Here is a 24,329-nt window from a genome sequence, read left to right as displayed (position 1 = left end):
CTATTCAGCTTACCAAATGCAAATTTTCATTCAAATAGTAAAATCACAGACTCACAGCATGATTTGGGCTGGTAGGAACCTTTGGTCACCTAGTACAACCATCCTGCAGTGAGCAGGGACATCTTCAATAAGATCAGGTTGCTCAAAGCCCCACTCAACCTGGGCTTAAACACTTCCAGGGATGGGGCATCTACCACCTCTCTGGGAAATCTGTTCCAGTTTTTCACCACCCTCACTGTAAAAGATTTCTTCCTTACATCTAGTCTGCATCTAACCTTCTTTTACTTTAAAACCATTGCCCTTGTCCTACTGCAATAGCCCCTACTTAACAGTAAACAGAGCCTTTGCTCTACAGTTTATTAAATGGCACCGTCTGATTGCACACTAATTCTACTGGCTCCATCTGTGTTCTACTCTTCTAGGAAAGCACAACATCCCTAATGATCAGTGGTGGCTTGGCTAAAGGGAAAATGCTACCAGCTTGGATGGAGGGCCAGATCATGCAGGGTGCTACCACCTCCAGAAAGCTCTGAACTAATCAAGCCCCACGGATCATAATGGGAGGTGACAGCACTCAGCATCTCTCAGGAGGTAAGCAGCATCCCACAGAAACTGAAATCTGCTTTGTACACAAACAAAATTTGTTTTTACAGAAAGCCTATGCCAGAAATCAGTCTATAATCTGAAAATCTGAATATGAATAATGTTGTTATCAGGAGGAGGTGCTGCTTTTTGAGTAAACTGCTGAGATGGAAGATGTAAGTTAAGTGACAGATAAAGCATCTCAGGGAAGAAATTTCCTGAAATGCTCAAAATCTGAGCTTTAAGGAAACTGGCATATGGTGCATAGCAGATGAAAAAAGTAAGAAATAAGATATTCAGCCTGGTACTGTATCTCTTCTACACAAAGACAGCAAGTGTTGCACTCAAACATGTGTGGCAAAATAGTCTCCTGTTACACCTGCTAAGCCCCAGCATTTCAGTTGAATTAATTCAGGGTCAGTTACCTCTTCAGAGCTGACAGCAGAACCCAGTAATTTAAAACCTCCTCCTGGTGCTTAAAGAAAATATCACACAGCTGAGAATCTGAATTTTTCTCACATAAGTAGCATACATGGAACAAGCAAGAAAGCAACTTTCATGTGTGTTCCTGTGCAAGAGTCTGTTTTGTACATGTAGCCATCAATTGTGCTTGTAAAAGCTCATAATGTCTGCTAGAAATAAGGAACACTAGATTGCCATCTTATTATCTGGAGTTCACAGAGTGTCGTAGGGCTTGGACAAGGGTGTACAGTAGATCCTACTGGAAGCTTCTCCTATCAGTAGTAATTCTAGATACTAATACAAATGTTAAAATTGCCACTAACATTTTTACTATAATCTAAACCATCCAAATTGTCTCTGCTCTCTTTAATATCACAGTAATGTAATCCCAGTGATGCCAGGAAAATTAAGAAGCAAGAAGAGCTGCATTTTTGTCTCTTTTATATATTGGTATTACTTTCATGCACTGCAGGGCTCCTCCATGTAGTATTACAGGAGGTCACAAAACATAAGAAATTCAATTTATCAAAGATAACTTGTGAGACTGTGGTGGTGAGAGGTAAGATTATCAAATCCTGGTATGCAGAATTGCACAATGAATTTGTCAGTTACCCAGTGAAGAAAAAAAAGATGAGAGAGAAAAAGGAAAAAATTGAACTTATGAGATTAACTCTCTGGAAAGTATACTGACCTTTTTTACATTTTTGTTTAAATCAACCAAGTTGAGCAGGAAGATGTGGTCTTTAGCCCCGATTAGCAGCCGGCCCCTCTCCTCATCTAGCAGCAGGGTTCGAAAATCAAGCCCCTCTGTTGAGCCCAGGAATGGGATGCAGCTGTTTGAAAGCAGCAAGTCTGTGGGAAAATGAAGAAAATCTTTATAATAAAATGTCTACATATGAATCATTGGTGTCTTTTACAAATATATGCAAGCAGCATGGAGCATGCCGGTGAGATAACTGCAGTCTCACAGTGTGTCTTTCCAGGGTTATAATACAAATCCTGTTAACCTCAATTTTCTTTAGGGCTTTTTACTTCCAAATTGGGTAATATTTACTTTTACAAAACATTTTTCTGTATGAAATTTTCTTAATAAAGTATGCTGAAGACATAAATGAATCACATTCTTTGACAGAAATTATAAACTAAGGTGACAGAATTTAGCAAAATATCTGCTATTTCTCTCCTGCATTTTAAGATATCTGCTTTATGTTTATATCATCATACTCATGCTCTACATATTAAGCAACAAAGATCAATCCAAACAAAGAACTGTTCAAGCAGGAAGCAGTATTTAGAGGGGGCATCTAGCTCAGAATGGTCTGAGCTAGAGGGAACCTTCAAAGCTCATCTAGTCCACACCCCCTGCCACAGGCAGGAACATCTTTCACTAAATCAGGTTGCTCAACCTGATCTTGAACAATTCCACTGATAAGCCATCCACAACTTCTCTGGGCAACCTGTGCTTATGTCCCACCACCATCATAGTAAATAATTTCTTCCTTTTGTCCAAGGAGAGCCCTCTTTTAGTTCAAAACTATTGCCCTTTGTTCTGTCACTAAAGGTCCTGATAAAAAGTCTTTATCACAAGCTCCTTTTATATATTGAAAGGCCACAATCAGGTCTCCCTGGAGCCTTCTCTTCTCCAGGCAAAACGACCCCAACTCTCAGCCTTTCCTCATAGAGAGGTGCTCCCACCCTCTGCCCATTTTTGTGGACCTCTGGACCTGCTCCAGCAAGTCCTTATCTTTGTAGTACTGAGGACCCCAGTACTGGACACACTACTCCCTGTGGTGTCATCCACAAAGTTGGTGAGAATGCACTCAATCCCACTATGTAATTGATTAACATATTCAGTGGCATTGGTCTTGGTATGAACACTAATTATGAGTGGGACACCACCCTCTACTGATTTTCCCTTGGACATTAAGCCAATCTGTGGTTGACAGGAAGAGAAACAAGGTGAGAACCATAATGTGTATAAAATTTGGTATAAGGTTGCACTTGTCCATTGTCTCATATTGAGTTCTGGTGACAGTATATAGAACTACTTTAAATAATTTTTCAATTACTCTAATCTCAATTGAGAATTGAGATCTGAATAAGCAACCATAGAGAAGAGGTATATCCCAGGACATATTACTGTAATGAAGGCAATATAGAGGAATATTAAGGGGAGGATTCAGTAGCAAGAGCTCTAAGATCCTGAGTTCTTCCCCTTCCTTACAGAGATGGAAATGGATGTCTGTTTCTTCATCTCTGCAGAGGAAGTTTCCCCTATTAAAAGCAAAAATCAACACTTAAATTTTAGTGTGATTTAATAGTGGTTTCCAATCTGTCAAGAGATAATTAAGGAGAAAAAATTTCTCTGTGAAACTAATGAAAGAATCTTTGCTTCTCCTCTAAAAAGGACAAAATCTGGTAAAATAAAAAGGCTGTAACCTTTTGCTTAATGAAGGTTCTGTGGATATAATTCTGGATGAGGACACAAACAACATACAGAAAAGAGCAATAGAGTTAGGTCTTGTTGGGCAGCCATTAATTTGGGGAAGATGAAAATAGAAATGAATCAGTTCTACAAACTCCCCAAGCTAAACTATTGAGAAAACATCAGACAGAAAGGCAAATCCTGTACTGAATTGTATATAAAATTATGGACATTTAGACCTTCCATGCCACTAGGTGGACAATGTATCCTTCCTGCTGCAGAGGCCAGCTTAGAGTGCAAGTTATTTACACTTCCTGAACACAATGAAAATCAGGTCCACTGTTCTTCATAGGAACTACCCAAGAAACTAGGAGGTCTCTAGCAAAACATGTGAAAGGCAAAGCAAAGATTAAGTCCTGTTGCTGGTTAATAAGCAGCACTTTGGGAGAAAAAAAAATTTATTATTATTAATCTGACTACCTGCTATATGGTTTTGGCAATTATTTTTTGGCTCAGTCACTTCTGCTTAAGCTTGTGTGGTTTTGTCTGGCTCACTGCTGAAAATGTTGTTACAGAACAGTCTGAAAACAAATTGTCTTGTATTGCAGCTCCTATTCCCGTAGGTGAGATTTATTTGGCAGAACTTTGAAAAAATATGTGAAAAATTAAATGCAACATTAAGAACCACATTGCTTTCACCGGCACTATCCTTTCTCACACATCTTTTGTGAAGCCAAAAATGTACGGGTTCATTTTTTCTTTTTTTTTCTTTTTTTTTTCTTTTTTTTTTCTTTTTTTTTTTAATTAGTAACACTTTAAAAGACCTTCTTATTAATTGACAGAAAGATCACTTTAGAATAGCTTATGGTTAGCATAGTACTATAAAACCTAAATCTTATCCAAATGACTTCTTACACTAGAGCTGGCTGAAGAATAGCTAAGCCAGTGCAATAAATAAATACAGATTTTAAAAAGGAAGAAGTAAAGCCCTCTAAACACAGAACTTCTGAAGCTCAGCTTACTCTACAAGTGTGTTTTCACCCAGTAAGAAATAAAGATGTACTTCTCCTGACACTTGCTGTTACTGAGTTCTCTGTTACAGGACAGCCACTTCTAGTGAAATCCTATTAATTTGTGTCTGTGATGTAGATGAGTCTTCATTAGACATCATGTTCTGTACAAACCTCCTCCCTTGTTTTTTTCTGACTGGAAATTCTTGGAACAGAAAACGATGGAGCTGTTTATTGGGAAGGGCTTCTCTAATTCTGATCACAGCACTGCAGGAAGTTTTAGTTCCCTTGGGCTACTCAAATTCTGCTCAGCTGATCTCTTAAATACTATTTATCAGCTGAACATTGCTGAAGCTTGTTACTGAGTAATCATCTTTCTTTTCTCCAACCATGATATAAAAGCTGCCTGCATTACTAGATTATCTGATCCACTGTATGCAATAATAAATGCCTTATAAATTCTGCAGTTAAGATTATATCTCTAATTATTCTGTGTCCCAATTAGTACAAAGAATGAAAGGAAGAAGAGGAATAGAGGATCAAAATATCTAGTAATTAGTCACTCGCAGGCATTAACATGGGTAAGCAGGAGAGATTAATTAATTTAATGAGCTTCTGTATTTCAGCAAATCGTATCACCCTCTGTTACTTTTAAATCTCTTCTGATGACAAGCTTCCAGTCATATCCCAGTGCTCACCTGCAGGACATGGGCAACTAAGATGCAGAAGGTGAGAGAAAAAGCCTTTTCATTTCCATGCATAGGAACTTGATCCAAGTAATGACAAAATATACATTTATGCAAATACTGTCAAGCACTTGGTTTCATTGCCTACATTATGCAATCCATGAACCATAGCAAGTGTGTCCCTTGCCAAAATATGTAGATCTGATTCTTCACATAACTTAAAGGCAAAGACCAAGACTACTTCCCACTTCTTTCATATTTGGAAGGAATGATCTCTCCAGTGATATCCCAAAAGGACATCTGTCAGTTATTACTTAACACTCTGGTATTTCTCAGCTAAGAACCACCTAGGACAGCTACAACAGGGAAGGAAAAAGTTGCCTCATAACTGAAATGCACAAATAGAAATGAGTCCTGCCTGGTGCCCTACAGTCACTTGTTTCACTGCACCATAAGGAAAACATTTTACAAATGTTCCTGGTTGAAATGACAGCATTGCACACTGATTTCTTACTGACGTAAATGACAACACAAGCTGCAAAGTGGCAGAGAACCAGGTTTGGTCAGTTATTTATGAGCTATTGAAAAGAGCTTGGAAATAAGACTCTGCACATGGTGACTGATAAAACTGAAAACGAAACATGACCTAACAAAATTTGTCAAGTAAACATTACGGAGAATTGATTAAATTACAGCCAAATTAATCATTGTTCCCCTTATCAAGACTTATGGGTTGAAATCACCCTTCACAGAGAGAGGATTTAACATTAGCAAGGATATTACATCAGAAAAGTTTACTATGAAAAGTACATTTGCACAGTGGTTTTCAAGCTTAGACCAAGCAGTTGATTTGAACCACTGCATATCTGTAGCTGGGCTAATATAGAAGCACCATTCTTACAGTCTACAGAAACAAAGTTAGTTTCACAAGTACATGTTCAGCACTCAGTTTCTAGCCTGTATTTGCTCTTTTACTGAAAATTAACACTTTTCCAGTCTGGCAATTAAATGGATATTCAGCAAACCCCCTTTCTGGATTAATGTTTTATGGCTGAGTGTTTGAAGCTGGCATGGTGGCTAGATTTTATCCATTTTGAAATTATGTCAGTGGACTTGGCTCTCAACAGCCTAATCATTGCTTACCCAAATAATCTCCAGCTGCAGAGTCACGGCATAAAGGGTTCAAGTGAAAAAAAAAAAAACCTCACTGTGTTCTGGTAACATGTATTTACATTTATACAGCATATTTAGACTTCTTAGCCTTAAGTCACATATGTGGTGACCGTACACCATTCCTTAACACCACATGGTATAAAAATCCAGGAATCTGGCACCACTTGGTTGAGACCCAGAACTGTCTTTATGGCCAGTCACAGGTATTTTTTGTAATGATGGGCTATGTTTAAAGTGGCAGAAGGGGAACTCCTCAACCTGTTCCAAAACAGCTACATTTAACGACACCTTCAAAGCACTTGGAGTTTAAAGGTTGTATGTGTATATTCTGTGATTTTCATATACAGTAAAAAACAAACGTCACAACATTTTCCTTTAGCTAGGAGCAAGTCCTTACACGTTACAGAAATTACTCATGACAATTTACAGGGGTATTGTGTGAATCCTCAACTAAATTGTTGTGATATAGAAACGTCAATGTAACATAAACACAGAAATTCACTTAATTCCTAAAATATTCTGAGTTTAAAAGATCTCATTTCCACAGATGTGTTTATATGAAGGCAAAGAGAATAGTTCCAGTCTACTATTAATGTCTACTGCTTATTGCAAGAAGGGAGTTATAGTTTGTTTTGCTGCATCTCACCATAGACCATGATGAATTATTGTGCATGCCATATGTCTCTCACGATGAATTTTATTTGGCCTGGAGGAAAATGTCATGTTCATGACACTGCAAGGCCTTTCCAAAAGCATATAGGTTACTGGGAACAGAGAAAACATGACTTCTCATTGGCACAATATTGTGTCAAAATCCTGGTTCTCTTTCTGAGTAGTAACCAAACCACATTGTACTCCGCCACATATTTTTAGCTTAGGCACTTCTATTCCTCTTTTAGAACTGAATTTTTTTTCAGGAGGGTACGGAAGTCTAGGGAGGTGACACTGGAAAGGGAACTTTTTCAAAGATTGCTTCAAAATTCAGGAACAGTCTGCTTCAGATTTTAAAGCATTTCAGGGCACTTTCACTTGAAGCTTCAGGTACTTCCATAGACCTGCTCAGCAATCAGCAAACTAAAGATTTCTCACATCTCTATTTACAAATACTTATTGGTAGATGTCAAATCTGTCAGTATTTCACAACCCAGGAAAAGTAATTTAAGTAGTAATCCTTATGTAATTAAAGTGGCTCCATTATGGACTATGCTTCAAAAACCATCATCAGACAACAGTAACTAGGTATTAGGTCACTGTGCAGTGCTGTGAAGACATATTTTACACCTTTCATTGCATAAACAGAGGTCATCTTATCTTCAGATAACCTTAGCAATGGCTACATCACTCATACAGAGGCAAAAAAGTAACTCAAGCTGTGGGACCTGATTTGATTTCATATCAGCAAGGCTCACTTGAAAGGTTTCCCTGCAAAATCAGAATTAAAACTTCTGAAGATTATTTATTTCATCTGTTTCAGAGATGGGAGTGAAATCCGGACACAGTGTTCTCTCTTTCTCACTGTTTTTAAATCTGCACAAATGGTAATATTGTAAAATGGAACATGTAGGTGCTTGCCACCAAAAATACACCCAGTGAAAGCATGAGCTAAACAGTTCTCACTTATATTTATGGAAGTGTATTTCAGTTGCATTTTAACTGAAAATTAATTTGTCTAGCGAAACAGCTGCACAAATAACTTATAAAGTGTTATTGCAGAGATTATTAAAAGCTGCTTTGTGACTTCATGTTATTGGTGAAAAAATGCAAAGGTCTAATTCACAAACTTCACAGAATAATTAAGTTTAGATAGCAGAAATGAAGATGTATCTGATTGAAACATTTGTTTCTCTGAAGAAGACCTAAGACCATGGATTTGCATAGGTTCCATTTTCTTAAGTAGTTTATCTTGCAAAACTGCCAAAGTAAGCAAACTTACCGTTGTTTCCAAGGCAAGATTAAAGAAAAATGCTTTGGGGTTTGTTTGTTTTTTTCTTTTTAGAGTGATACTGTGGATACCTAAGGAATATGCACTTGAAATGCAATTCAATATAAATGATCAGCAAACATATGAGCTTTGGTAGCAAGTAGATAAATTAAGAATTAATTTAATCAAGAATTTAAGAATCCATTAAGAATTAATGCCCATTAAGAATTCCTGACACGTCAATGGATTTTTAAAAGTACCAAATATGCTTTGTAAATTTAAGATGCAGTATGCAAACCCATCATCTCTATTTCCACATTTTCAGTTGTTAGAAGTGAACTTGCCTTTTTCCACTTCACCTTTCACAGATCCTCAGCCTGGCTGCCAGTCTCATGTAATGAGTGAAAAATCTGAGTAAAGAAAATCTGTTTTCTTACACCTGCAAAGAATCCCAGTGGTGAAGAGGTTCTCTAAGAACAAAAGACTTTCCCCTTATATCTGGCAGAATAAAATTGTAGGCCTTTATCGAAGTCAGAGGCCAGAACTCTTCTCAGCTCTAGATCAGGAGCTTAACTAAAGACCATGCTCTAGCCTATTCTTTTAAAAATATCTTCCAGTGATCTAAGTGTCAAGCAGCTGAGCCAAAACTTCTGCCCTTGTCCAAACCAGGACACTGAAGCAGATGGTTTATAAACTCACCTACTTCTACAGCTATACTGAAACCCCACATCACTAGATCTAAAGTAGTCAATAGCATCTGAATTTACTGACCCTGGAAAAAGGCAGCTCCAAATAAATTCTACTACTCCTGCTCTCTTTAATTAGAATTTAAATTTTTAGTTATCTTGGAACAACTCAAAATAAAGTAATTGCATTTTCTGCCTGGTTAATCATTTCCCAGCCTCTTGTCCCTCCAATGAAACACACAGAAAGCCAGAGTGCAATGATAGGTTTCAGGTGGAAATAATGGCAAAATCCTCTTTGACTGGCTTCCTCATAATACCCAAGTGAAACTCACTGTGAATCAGTTTTACTGCTCCACCTAGTCTACCATCTCATGTCATAAACCTTCTAGCTACCTTTGGGTGCTTAATTATATGACGTGCAACCAGAGAGGTGTGAATCTTACAAAGGACATAGCCATGAGGAATGAACTGTGAAGGTTAGGGCATGCTCTGAGGGACAGGCAAAACAAGCAAAGTGCACCAACAATAGGTAGTGCCTAGTAGACATTTAGCATTAAACCACCTAAGGGATTTGGGACTTGCATTAACTTGCATGAATGAACACACTGCGCTTGGTAGCAGTGGATTAATTCTTTCCTGCTTCAATGGAGATGTGTATTGCACTTTGTGAGTACATCCGGGTGTTAAAAATGCAACACGATGACCATGCTCAGCACTTTAAGGAATATAAATCTTCCTTTGTCTGACTATGGTTCATACAATTATATGCAGTGCTATCCCTCCCTTCAAAACAAATTACTGTCATTATATTGCACTTGTCTTCAAAATAGTACCAGCTCTTCAGTTCAGACTCTACCTTCTTCAGAATGATGCAAAAATGGAATGTTCAAGCAACAGTAGCAGCACCTTCAGAGAAACTGATGAGAACAAGATATTCTCTGCACATGGACACAGAGAGAAGAGCTCTTTGCTACATCTTATAGCCCCTATATCCGTGGGCTGATAAAACACCAGCAGTTTGTGTTATTTCTTCTGCTCACACTATCTGGTAGCAGCTGTACAGAACATGACATGTTTTAAAGTCCTTACTCAGTTTTTGCCCTGTTGATGAAATTCCAGCCTTAGGAATGCAGATAAGTGGACTTAGTTTCACACTTACAGCGAATGAGAATTTTGTTGTGGATTTCATTGTTCAGGATTTAAACCTGCAAGGACTTTTCTCAAACAAATCCAAGGTATAATTTGCTACAGAAACCTGGATTTGTCTCAGTAGCTGTCTGACAGTACTGACAGGTGCTGACAGATCTCTGAGAGTCTGACTCACTTTATTCAGACCTGTTTTCTCAAATTTCTCATCTAACACCTGGACTTGCTCCACTGAGCCTACAGCTGTTATATATGAAAAATGTTGAGTTTTAAATGGTCAGATATTTTACTAACACCTTTTTTTTAACACTTTTCTCACCAGTTTCAATGTATTTGCCAGCTTCCTAAGTGATATAATGTTCATAACAAAGTAGACAAGGCCTTCATGCTAAAAGATGAGAGACCTTGAGCTGTGGTGGTATCAGCAGCTCTCCTGTAATAACATCAGACAGCATGGGCCTGAAAAACACATTATTATCAAATTATTATCAATACTAACAGGCTTAGGAGAGATTTGGAACAGCATAAGCTATTCCTGTAGAAGGTGAGTTGACAGTGCAAAGGAGAGATAGTACCAAACAGATTTACTTGTTCAGTTAATTCATTATTGTCTCTCTTTTCAAGACTTAAAAGATCAGCCCACAGACAGAAAAGTACAGTTTTGTTGCCTGTAATTTCTATTACTGAAAGCTATTTGCAATTTCCATACTAGTGCAGCCATATGCTACATACCAGTTATAATCAGTGTCTGTGAGCAACACAGATTTTTATGGAAACACTCAATAGCTGCACGTCCCACCCTTCCCCACCCTCTGCATACTCCACAGACAGACACACACCCCACTTGCACTTGCACCAAGACTTGAAGCCAAACCCTCAGTTTAACCACTGAGACCTGGAACAATTTTATCAGCTGCAGCTCTAGCCCTGAGTGTCTAGTAAGAAGCTGAGGGGGCCATCCTGCTCTTTGACTCCCAAGCATTGGACCAGAGCCCACACAAGCTGTATGTTCAAGCTGCAAAGCTAAGTAAGAGAGCAAAAGTCCTACTGCCAATAGCACATGTCCTTGCCAAAGGGGCTGATGAAATCTGGACCTGGTGCAAGAGAAAGGGTGGGTCCATGCATCAGGGAGAAGGTGAGGGGGAAAGAAGTGGAAATGTGTGTTTGGGGAGAAGGGAGAAAGGAGGGAGATGCCTTCCTTCAAAAAGCAGCATGCTGTTATGTTGGCTTGGCTGCCATGAAACCACTGTCTGAGAGAGCCTGTCAGTGCTGATGGTCCTTCAACACCATTCCCACCCTCCCCCTGAGGGCATGGAAATTTCCTTGTAATGGGCTTTGAAAAACTGTTCTAGTTTCTCAACTCCACCAAGACAGGTCCAGATGAACTAAGAGGCAGAGCAGGTAAAGTAAAAGGGTGAAACCAAGTCTGGGAACCAAACAGCGGGGAGCAAAGGCAGCATTTGGCAGGGCTGAATTGGCTGTGGTGGAAAGATCGCCTGTACAGGAAAGGAGGTTGAAGGCAGGGATATCTGTGGGCAGATTTACCTGCCAGTGGAACAGATATTTCCTCTGTTGGCAGCAAACCTGCTTTAGGAGGTTCCCACTTGCTCTCCCCCACACATAACTGCTTGTTCCTGTCCCCACCGGGGGGTTCCCTCTCTGACATGGGCCAGATAATGTTTTTTTCCCATGCTCTGAATAAGGAATGAGAACTTCTACAGTGACAGTGGGGGCATTAATAACTTAGTTGTTTCTACCATCATGACTTCTGCTTAATATCACAAAGCAAAATTAATAGCTCTGCACTTAATTGCTACTGAAGTGCAGGACAGAGATGCAACTGCTGTACAAAAGCACTGTTTAAGTCACTTAATCATTATATGGTGTAGCTGAACATAATGGAAATTGTCTGAGAAAATGTGGTTGAAATGTGTGTGGTTGAAATTATTATATTAAGAAAACTTTAAAGATTTTCCTCCTTATATTCTTTTTCCAGTTTTCCAGATGTACTTTATTTGATTGCAAAGCCAGCAAGTGTCACAGGATAACTCAAATGGCACATTTAAAGGTAACTTTTCAAACTGTTTTTGCACTAGCAGCAGCAAAGGATAATTTCCAGAGATGAAAATAAAACCAATACACATCACAATAAAACCAATACACATTGTAATAGCCTGGAGTAGCATAATGTTCTTCCATGGCAAAGTGAAATATAATTATCCGTTATACTTTCTGACTTTGACATGAGTTAAGTACTTATGAAGCCATTAAAGCTTGAGGTCACTGAATATATACTTTAATTCCCTTCTAAGCCAGTTGTTTGCGTTGGAGTTGTGCCTGGCCACCTCTGTCAGATCCAGAGTCACATATGCAGATATGCAAGTGGACCCAATATCTGCTTTGTTGGCTTGGGCAATGCTGCAATAGGACTGTGCTAACTAAAAATTACAGGGCAAGGTAAATCAGAAATGCACAAGGTAACCACATGCACAATCATATTACCTCGTGTCAATCATTAGTATATAGGAATAAGCTATTATTTAATATTGGAAGGCAAAAGAATTGATATTTTTTATTTGAAATATCTTTCAAAAAATCTAAAGTTCATGGATGATGCAGAGGGAGTTGTAAAGCTGTCCTCAAATTGCATGATAAGTTAAACCTAAAAATTAGGTTTTGGCTAGCAAGCTCAATGGCATCACACAGCATATTTCTCTGGGACAGGCAGGATTTGTATCACAAAGGAGAATGCCAGCTTTCTTGAATTAGCCTCATATAACTGCCCCTGTGTAACTACAGTTAGCCAGTCCCTCTGGCTTCTCTGATAGTGCTCTGCCATGATAAAAGAAATTTTGTCTCTGTCTTTCTGCTATCTCTTTGTGTATTTATCTCCAAAAGTTTTGACTACAGCATAGACCACCCCTCGGCCCTTCTTTGAGGAACTCGTCTATAAATAGAACAGCAGAAATGTGGAGGAAGGAAAAGGAAATAGGATGTGACTGGAGGACCTGTGCTGCAAACGCAGATGTCCACTGCTAGACACACGCTGACGTCAAGAGGATCATGCCCTCAAATTAGTACATAGAAGGAGAACAAGGTTAGGATCATCTGAACTACTCTGAATTCTGTTTCCTTCTCAAATGTCTTCAGTAGCAGTGCAATTAGATAAATATTTTTTAAAGTACTCTCTTCAAAGCTGATGCCACCAATCATGTATCTTCCCCACATTCTTCTTCTAGGGAAGCAGTTTTGGGTGTTGTCTCATCCTCCTTTTTACAAGGGACCTATCATTCATCCCAAAGTCTTACTCCTTTGTTTTTTTTCTCTCATCTTCTGAGATTTAATCAAGTGGACATTCAGCAGAATAGTTTGGTATTTTGGGAGCACAATTCAGTTTTTATCCAATTGAGGCCCTTTTGTGATCAGGAAAAAAAAGAAAACTGTTGTGAGCTACAGGCTGTTTACACTGTTAAAGAGGTTGATACGGGTCAGTTCTCTAAGGTTATTCTTAGTTCAACTCCTATGTAAACTGTTGATGTCACTGACTGGAGGCTGCTCTCCAGGACATTATATATATGATAATTATATGACAGAAAATGCAACATATAGTTGGATCTGACCTCCAAGTTCACTAGTTTATAAAAGGAAAAAACTGTCTGTAAGAAACTTGCTGTTTTTCCTGTTACTAAAATGCAATAAAACCCTTCCAAGTTTATACTTAGTCTACAGCACTTCCAAGAGTCTTTTCTTACATGAACAGCAATGCCCATTCATCTTCAGGCTAGGGTACATTTTAAATCTCGGTGTTCGCTGCCTCCAAAAAGCATTTTGGAGACAAACCAGGCAACATCTATTTTATAACTAGGAAAGGATCTGAAACAAGGATCTTAGCTCTCACTTAAACATTGTATGTTACTCTAGAAAGGAATCTGAGGCATTTTTTTCAGAGAAATCACAAATCATAAATTAAGAAAGAAACAAGGGATTCAAGAAAAGCAGCACTTGCTCACTCAGCACAATTTCCTTGATCTTCACAGGCATTCAGTATGACAGCTGCTGATACTACCCCAAAAGCATGTTTTTACTGATTTTTGTTCCTCTTCCCATGGAGCAAGCACAGCTGCAGAAATGCAAGCTCATTTCTAGGTTTTTTTGTACATTACCAGTTTACCATGTTCCAGCCATTCATAGCTCTGCAACAGCCACATCGTGGTACCACAATGTCACCAACAGTTTAAATAAGACTCTTGGAGCTATACAATTCTAGCTGTATTTCACATGGATAATTAAATGATGCATGACATGGAAATAAGCCAGCTTTACTGAAGCAGAGCAAACTGCTCTGATGCAACAGTTAAGCATCTCCTCAGTTATAAAATGTAACTTGCTTAAAGAAAAAGATATATAGAAAACAGGATGCTTCACACTGTAAAGCATCATTAAAGGATCATTTTTAGAAAATTAAGGAAATGTACTAATTCAGTGATATTTTCAAATGAATTCCTGGCACCAAAATATTATCCACCATGTTACAAGAAGGAATCACTCTTAAAGGGAAGAAAATCATGTGTGCAAGACACTGCATGAGGCTAAACAATTCTTAGACATGGTAATTTCCATGTGGAGCTGATGATTTACCATTGTCATCCTTCAATAGAGGAGACAGAATTGCAGGTCTTTAGTTTACTTATTTAAGATGAAAATAGCAAGGAGTGGAAAGTCGAACCTGCTTCAATTTACTGAAGTGGCAGAACTCAGTGGGAGTGAGAACTCATCTTAATTGATTCAACACGAAGAAAAAAAATCAGCTGAGAATAATGTTCTTGTGTATTAGATTTAAATTACTGCCCTAGTTCTTTTTAATGGTGTTAAGTAAATTCTGTTTTAAAAGCCAAAGGTTGCCTTTAGTCTTCCCTTTTCCCATGTGTTGTGCCACTAAACAGGATCCCATTCCTCTGACCATGAAAATCAGCACTGGATACAGCAAGCATGGCTTGCTTTTGGGGCATGGCCACATTCCCCATGAGCTTGATTCAGGTTTGTGGATATCAATGTGTATGTCACTGGTGACAATGTCCAAATCTGGGCTGGGGCACACCCTCCCAGCCAAGAAAATAGGATTCACACTTCTGTGTATAAATGTATTCTTTGAATGCACAGACTATTTCTAAGAATGCATGACAACAAATAAAATAGAACAAATAAATAGGCTTAAAATTGCAGTTTAGGAGTCTGCATTTCTACTGGAAAATTTTCAGAGGGCTAAAAATCGAAAAGAAGTTGAAAATGTTTTATCTTATTTTCTTAGAAGGTAATCCACCTTCTAGTCTAGTTATTTTATGTCTCTCCTGATAAAGTAAAACCTAGGAACACACACAAAACCCCTGCATAAAAGTACCTGCTAATGAATTGGCAGAGACTACAACTCAAAAGACAGACACAGATAAAACCATCTACACAGTATGAAATAACACATACAGTTCTATGTCTGAATTATGACACAGACCCTTCCCTTTTTCAGTAACAAAACTGATGCTGTCCTGTCAATGACAGTATTGAATGAGATTAGTACATGAAAACCTTCTGCTTTTGCTGAAGGGAACAAGGATGTTAAATGAGATAGCAGACAAGAAGGATTTGCTGCTTAGGGAAGCTGAAGGTCACTTCTATGCTTGCAGAGTTCTGCAATTTGGATTGTGGTCTTAGGGTATCTCCAGTCACAGGGGAATGAATGATAAATACACATTGTTCCTCTGAGGCTGAACACAGTGTTATACAATGGCTTGTAAGATATGGAGCATTACTCAAAACTCAGGGCCTTGTTTTCTAAGGATGGCAATCTTCTATTGGAATACACTTTGCCTTCTTATAGTATTAAAGCTATAATTTATTAATAAAACCATCTCAGAATATTGTAAAAGTGTCTAAAGAGGTAGATTACTTACAGTCCATGGAGTGAAAGCAGTCTAGAAGCATCATGATAGCAGTTATAATTTCTGGGATAATAAAAACATGTACTAATATGTAGAAGCTAAAATCAGAGTGAAGAAGATAAAATATATTTTGAAGAATAATTCAATTAATGAATCAGTGAAAGCATGGGAATATAGGATGAGGTATCTAATTAAAGGTCTTAAAATATTATATTAACACAGGTGGATACATGACTTTGCCTCTGTATTAAAAGATATTTTAATTGATTTGTGTGGTTTTGTGGGTTTATGTGTTTATGATTTTTTAGAACGGGCACCACTAATGACAGAAATCCATCATATGACATCATGTTGATACCCACACCATTCACTGTAGTATCTGTATCTCAACATCTCCAGCAGAGATTTCCACCTCTTAAGCGAAGTCAGAAGATGAAAACCATTCAGACAAGCTGAAAAATTTTAATTGCTGTCTGAACGCAGGGACTTATGATGAACTTATGATGATTTGCAGCACTCTTGTGGCTATAGATACTCCTTTTATCTAACACAACCTGCTGCTGCTCCCTCTTCCCCTTCTTTCTCTTTCTTGTCCCCTGCACTTTCTAACCCTCAGCATTTGTCACTTGGGGTGATTTTTCTTCTCCTTACTGTCAGGACATGGGAAGAAGCAGTTTCCTACCCCCCAGCTGAGGTGTGCTGGGCTGCAGCTCTTTGGTGAAGCAGCTGCAGGGGAAAGTCCTGCTCACTTCCAGCTTGACCAAATTTTCAGCCACTCTAGGAAAATGGAGTTATGCCATCCCCTAAACACATTGCACTTGGAAGGGGATTACACCTTCCCTTGAAAGACAACATCTTAAGCAGCCAAAAAAGCACACACATGTGACCAGGTTTTCCAAGGTGCCTGATGTAGCCATATCTGGTCCGTAAAAGGGCCCCATATTATACTCTTCATGCTGTTTCAAGATTTAATTCCAAAGAATGGAGATGCCAGGACTTGTCAGTGGCATGACTGTAACTTTATGAGAACTGGCAAGACAGTTCATTTCTCCTACATCTTGTTCTCAGAAACCATGGAGTTATTTTGGCTGGAATACTTGGAGGGGGATGGGGACAAGAAAGGTAAACATAATTCTGAATTCTGACAACTGTATTAAATAGTCAGAACATGTGCCATGCTGTTATCAGCAACAAAAATATGATTTAATTATGACAAGTACTATCTGCACCATTGCAATGCAAAAGTGTTAAAACAAAGCTGTAACTTTTTTCTTGTTTCCTGTGGAAAATAAAAATACTCCCCTTCCCCCCACTCCAAAAAATAAAATAAATATAAAAATTAAAAAAAAAAAAAATTAAAAAGGCAAGAAGAGGCACAATGAAGTCTGATAATTCTCTTTCCTTTGGTTTTCAGTTCCATCACAGCTCTCCAACTCAAGATTTATGTGCCATTTTGTATCTTCAGTGGCTTTTTTTTTCCCCTACAGGGATATAGGTGGATAAGTTTGGATAGGAAACTCTATACCTCAAGCCAAACTGAAAGTGTTATAAAGTTGCTAATAAAAGTTTGGGTCAGGGCCTAAATATCAATCATGCACTCATTGTCTTTTTAAACGAGCTCAGGCATCTTCCCAACCACTCCCAGAAGGTCGCTACCACTATTTTAAACTAAGATTTCAGTGAACATTTTTTTTTACTTTTTTGCCTGTGCTGACCTCAATAATTTTTCTTGCTTCCCCTCCTTACGTGCCAAATGCATTCATCAGGATTTTGCCACAGGCTATCTGCTTTTGAAGTTGAGAGGAATTCACTAATCATGAGTGTCAAATCCACAATAAATGCCATCAACATATGGTATATACTGCTATTGGGAATTATCTCCAGGGCCTAGCTGTGAAAAGCATGCCTATATGTTAGGGTTTTTTTACTGCTATCGTCCATAACTCATGTCAGGTCTTTCGGTTTCTGTATTCACTGGCTTCAGTGAGTGCAACTGTTTCCTGAATTTATAAAACTGTTGTCAAGATCCCTTGATCTTTGGTCCTCTGTCTCTCTCACACAAACACATTCAAACGTATATACACAGCGGAACAATGTACAAATCTAGTAAAAGGGAAGCTTGTAAATAAATAGTATGTCATCATGCTTACTCAGTAAATTCCTATGTGTGCTAAATTCCTGATAAACACATCATAACCACTGATGAAGGCTTTACAGCCTCCTGTCCCATCACACTCTCCTGAGTGTAAATCTGTGATGCATAGGAAGACTTATGTTGGAAAAATTGAGAGCCGAATCAGCTCCCATAAGGGCAGGGTGCTGACATAACTGAAAAATGACTAACTGGAGAGCATTTGCTTTAGCTAAAGGAGACAATATCAAAGTGATGCGTCTCTGAGCCTTGTAAAGACTGTGGAAATGTACTGGACATTCAAAGCAACAAGAAATCTACCTAATATAAAAACTTGCCCATTGATACATAAGTGTATCTGTGTTTAAATCTCCCAGCCTGTAAGATTCTCAATAAGAAGTACATATAAGGTTAAGAAAGCCAGCAGAAAAACATGCTTTTGTGATCCAAAGGGGTAATAAGAAAGAAAACATAGTTTCACATACCAACTTAGTGGTAGAGAAAAAAAATATTACAAAAATAAAATAGTGCCATTAGAAACACTTTGGGCAACTCTTTCCTTGATTCTCTTGGAAGGTGTGAGTGTCCCCCATGTTCCATGACATCCCCACCAGCCACATGGGAATGTCTCCAACAGACCTCATGGTGTTTCAAGTACCACAAGAAGCCTATTTTAGGCAATGACTCCCCTCTAATTGTTTATTGTATATTAATAACCTCTTGGAGAAAACTGAAATAATAGTTTTAAAATGCAGTTATATTTCAGTAACTTGTACCCCCCCTACACTTAAAAAAAGAGACTTTAATACTGTCCCTAGGCATAATTCATCCATCTTTAAGGCTTCTATCATGTTTCTGGGAACTGCAGGGACAACTGCATTTCATTTTCCATATTAATAATACAAATGAACTGCTGGCAACATCACATCAAAACAAAAGTGGTAGAATCAGAAAAACTACTGAAAAGTTTACCTTTATAGGAAAGCTTAAGTCTTGGGATATTTTGTTTTGACGTTCCAGTGACTGGAAGGAACAGCATCACAAAAGATAACAGGCTGCAGGCATGTGGGACTTGGGAAGCTCTCATTCTGCTCTCTTCTTCTGTCTCTTCTTTTGCACTATGGTGAAGTTATCTCCCCACTTTTCAAACAGTACAAATTTTATCTGGAAGAAAAAAGGAAACATCTGTAGATTTTTTGCATTATTGTATAAATTATAATTCTGACAGCAGGCCAGACCGATCTTTAAAGAGTAGCTTATTTAACACTTTTGTTACAAAAAGCATTTTTTCCTCTAGTATAAATCAAAATTTAAAACGGTTTCTTTAATACTAATCTTACACATTTTGAGACTGGAAAAATATGTAAACTTTTCAAATGCCAATCCCTAGCATAGCTACAGTTTAAGCACAAATTAAATTAATGCAGTATCCATAAAAAGAACATTTGCCATTCAAAGTGATCATGCAACTTGTTAGCTCATTCCACTCAATTGGATATCTTCATGTTTTATAATTCTCTCTTTATCTCAGTACTACAGCTATTGTGTGTTTATACTATGTCCAGAATAAACTGTAAGATCTTAGATACCACAGTTGTACAAGAGTGAATACATCCCCATCATAAACTTTCATAAACAAACTAAGAAAACTGGATAGAGCAAGAAGTTGTGTATAGTTTTAACACAAAAAAAAGTTGATGCAGCTGATGCTTTTAAATATGCTTTCAGTATGATATTTCCAGCTGAATAACTGCCTCAATTCGCCCACCAAAATGTCCTATAAACTTTAATGAGTGGTTCATGCTGAAGTCAACAGGCTGATACAGGACTTTATTAGCCCAGCGTGCCACTAAGACAGCTTTGCAACACTTTTCTCTTAGAAACATTCATCTATATTCCATAAATGTTAAAGTGTTTTACAAATCAAAGTAATTATCACTGGCCTTATTTTCTCTATGCAAAAAACTACAGTAGACCCTACTTCCTCAGGGTCTCACTGCCACCCCAGTAGTTGAACAGAAAGCAGCAACAGTTCTCCTGGTGTCCTGTTTGTAACCACTTACAAGATACCCTTTTTGCCCAATAATTCCACTTTTGCATATGAAATGGTTTGAAATTGCATCCCGAGTTCTGAAGGCAGAATTAGATGGCTAATAAACCACAAAGGTCAGAGCATGAAAATATCTCTGAAAGCAGTTTCTTCTCCCTGCAAGTGCATGATAGCAGAGGTCAAGGGAGACAGTGGAATGACAAATGTCTGTGTTGGAGTAATGCTGTAAATCAAAAAGTAAGGAAATGTTATGGTAAGTAGTGAGATTAATGACTCATGACTTGCCATGAAAATTCTTTTCTGAAAGGTACTGACGCTGCCTGATTAAAAGAGTAAACCTCGTGCCCACATCAGCCAACACTTGCACAGACATAAGGGGAAAGGCTCTTTGTGAATCCAGGGGAGATGCAGCATAGCCTGGGGCCCTGGAACTACTCTATGGGTCTGGCACATCAGCTGTCTACAGCATTGGGCCAGAGCACCTCTGCAGGCTGCAGAGGCATCCAGAATCAATTTAGCACCTCATGATGCAGGCAGTACTTCCTTCCTGGCATGAAGGGACTGGAAAGAGTAGCCCTTCAATTCTCTCTGCCAGAGGAAACCTCTCTCAGATGAAGCTGGGCCTTTCTGAGCCTCCAAACTTTCTGTGAATAGCAACAGACAAGGGAGTGTGCAGGAAGGGTGTGATGGGGAAGAAAACAGAGCAAAGCAATTTTTAAAATGCCCAAAGCCTCGTCCATATTGCAGAACACTGGACTTCTTTCTTCCCAATCCCCTCCTCAACACTCACATTCAGTAAGTGAATGGACTACTTTTGGCCAAGTGCCACTACATATTCATGAGATGACATGCAATGAAAACAAAACAAACATGCAATGCCTCTGGTTCATCTATTCCTTCCCTTTATTGGGGTATAGGATCCTGAGAGAAGGCCTGTGCTTCTTCCATACCAGTACAGCTGTTTGTGGTTGGACTGTGAAGGACTATCGTAAGTTTACATTCACCTTAATATATTTCAGGAAGAAGAAGGGGAAAAGAAGGGCAGGGAGGAGAAGGAAGATTCTGTTAAGATAAGGGACACCAGCCTTGTTCATCTTCAGTGGGCTGAAAGAGACAAACTATGCGTCAAAAAGAAGCAATTAAGAGAACAGCAGTCTCACTTCAAATACACAGAAGTCATGGTTTGAGGGTCTGGGTCTGAGCCAATAGGAGTCTCAGCAGAGGATTTGGGGCTCATCATCTCCAAGAAAAATTGAGTGAAGAATCAAAACTAAATTTGTCACTTATAGAGAAAAAAACTAAAACAGTTGTCTGAACGCACTGTCGCTTGATTGCAGACTGAGAACCAGCACTAAACTTGACCATTTGGCAGTACTTCACAATCTCATTTTTTCATGTAGGGTTCTTTTGCTAATGGTAAGATTCCTTTTGAATTTTTTTCTTTTTCTTTCCCCTTTTATTTGAATAATGTCTGTGAAAAACCAGTTGCTTTACCTGACATAAGGCACTAATTTTACGCTGGAGGCAGCTGATTTGTGAGCTTAAGCCAACCCTGCCTTGTCCTAGATCCATTGAAATCTGGACAGATTGCCATATATATTTTTAGTCTTCTAATACAATTCCAGCTTCTACACAGAGTCCTTCCAGCAGTCTAACAACTAGCTCAGGTTAATGAACTTCAAACCAACTAACTGGCTGTTAATCTTCAGGAAATATCCTTCTTCTCTGTTACATCTGCAATGTCAATCAGTGTCCTGTGTTTAGAAGAGCCTTAGTCACACTGCTCAGAAGTAATCAGACCCATCAACAGAAATAAAATATAAAACCTAAAAGTAAATCTAATTCCCTTGTTATTTCCTCCTCTCAAAAGTAAGAAAAGAAGGAAAAATTACTGCTTAATATAGTTCTTCAGTACTTCTGCTAAGCGCTAACATGCTCTAAAACTTCCTCATCATTCACACACCCAAAATAAATAAGGAAAAAGCATTTGAAAGGAAAAATGCTGAGGCTAAATCCACTTTTCCACCTTGGCTTCAGCTAGGAAATATCTGCCCTGTGTTAATTATCGCCAGTGACACCAGCTGGGGAAGCTGAAAATAGGGGTATTTCCACTGGAATGAAGCAGCTATTATTTGCCTTTATGTGGAGGTGGGAGACAGGATGCTGAAGGGTGGCCAAGGAGCCTGGCTCCATCATGCTAGGAACTCCCTGAGAAGCTGATAAATTTGTAATGGTTTGTAGGTTAAAACTGCCAAAAGACAAAATGTTGATCTGCTGGTGTCCTGCCATCTTGCCAGAGCTGGATGTAACTGGCACATGCGTGAATGTTACATCCCTGAAATGGGAGGTCACCTCTCTGCAATTGGTTAGATTTAGTAGAGCCTATAAAATAGGTTGCTCCAAAGCTACTGTCTGAAATAGGAAAACCTGGAGCCAATTTACTAAACATAATTTATTCCAGGCCCTTTGTTGCAATAAACAGAGCTCTTCAGCCTTCTCAAACACACAGACAGTAGGGAGCTCTGTGCTTATGGGAGGTTTTTCAGATTGTGCAGTTCAAATCTATCTAAACGCAAAATCTCACATTCACAAACACTGTGTGAGTTTCCAACTTCTCCTAGCGTCATGAAGTCCAGGGCTGGAAAGACAGTGACCTATCTGCAAACACACACTTTTTAAACAGTAGTTCATGTCACTCACAGTTTAATTCCTTAATAAAAACTTATATGCAATGGGAGGATAACTTAAAACTTGTCTCTACCATCAGCTTTCCAAAGGTATTTCAAAATTTGCAATTTTTTACCCTGATAAAGAGGGCAACGAAAACAGCCAGCAGCAAATACAGAAAGAGTGTTTAACCAAGTGGTATAGCACAGTCATACTGAATATAATAGCAATGTTAAAAATTGCAGAAAACTACTGAAAATATTAAGCAAGATTTGAGTTGAATCATGTTGATGAAAAAAAGCTAGAATAAAATATAAGAAGGTGTGGTAGTCAGTATGGACTTACAAGTAGATTGACTAAGTTATATAGGCCATTTAGTCTCAATATTTAAACTACTGTCTCTGAGTTTTCCTTTCTTCTCTTCAGATGCCCCTGTCTGAGATACTGGGGGTTTAATTTATTTTTCCACAAAGTCAGAAAAGACTAAAAGATGTCCCTTGCAGTTATCAGCCAAATAGGAGGAGTGGCCTGTTAGACAAACATTTCCCTTTAAGAGACTTAAAACTAGTAAGCAAGAAGAAACAAAAAGTACCTCGCCTAAAATTAAAATATATTGAAAGGTACATTATCTCTTTATTTATGTTGTACAAGTACTTCATATATATGCATACCAATCAAAAGCATGTTACTTTACAAACAAATACACAGATGTAATGTACCTGGTATCTCACCATTAAATTCTGAGACACATTCCAAAAGAAAAAGTTGTTATGGTTGTCTACTGTGTGGTTCAAAACTGTAGTGTAATCATGAACTGGGTACTGAATACTCTGTGTTAATAAGAGGGAAAACTACAAGTATACATGAGTCAGGTTAGTAACTCATAAAGCAAAATAGACTAAAAATAAAATTACATCTCCAGACTAACTTAACATTCTTAACTTCTTAAATAACAAAGCCGAAATTCATCCAGACATCCAAAGCACAATGAAACTATGTTCTTATACCCCTCAAATAGATGGTCTGTTGATATATTCTTTGTCAGAGGAGGTTTTTCTCTTCATTGTGAAATCTGGTTTAAAGCTAATTCCATCCAAGAAATGGTAAACAGTATTATCCATCACTAATCTCCCACTTATTAAGTAGCTTTTGTGCTGCTAATAGTGCAGCACAAATGTTCTAGAATTCTGAAAAACACTTCTTTCTACAGAAAAAAAAAAAACCCAAACCCAAAACAGATAAGTATTTCATCACATCTCAACAGTAGCAAATATTACTGAATAAAAAGACAATAGTTCAGTCCAGAAAATTATGACAGCCAACAGTAGGTGGGGTTTTTTTGTTGTTTTTTAGGGGAGTTTGTTGGTTTGCTTGGGTGGGGTTTGTTAGGTTTTGTTTTATTTTGCTTAAATTGTTACTTTTAGTATATCTGCTTTAGCTAAGACTTTGTCATAAAG

At 38.2% G+C, this 24,329-nt stretch overlaps 1 protein-coding gene across 4 annotated transcripts in view; it reads right to left on the bottom strand.

Moving 5' to 3' along the window:
• SEMA3D (semaphorin 3D) overlaps positions 1 to 24,329 on the bottom strand; it is a 138,528-nt gene that overhangs the window by 75,962 nt on the left and 38,237 nt on the right. For all 4 annotated transcript variants that reach the window (XM_030459131.1, XM_030459138.1, XM_030459153.1 and 1 more), the window contains 2 exons: positions 19,128 to 19,319; positions 1,736 to 1,896 (listed from right to left, as the gene is read on the bottom strand). In XM_030459131.1, the coding sequence (XP_030314991.1) occupies positions 1,736 to 1,896; positions 19,128 to 19,242 (276 nt within the window). In that variant the 5' untranslated portion in view covers positions 19,243 to 19,319. The remainder of the gene's footprint in view (positions 1 to 1,735; positions 1,897 to 19,127; positions 19,320 to 24,329) is intronic.

Source organism: Calypte anna, chromosome 1 (genome assembly GCF_003957555.1).
Source record: "Calypte anna isolate BGI_N300 chromosome 1, bCalAnn1_v1.p, whole genome shotgun sequence".
Classification (NCBI taxonomy): Eukaryota; Metazoa; Chordata; class Aves; order Apodiformes; family Trochilidae; genus Calypte; species Calypte anna.
This window is presented reverse-complemented; position numbering and strand designations above follow the sequence as displayed.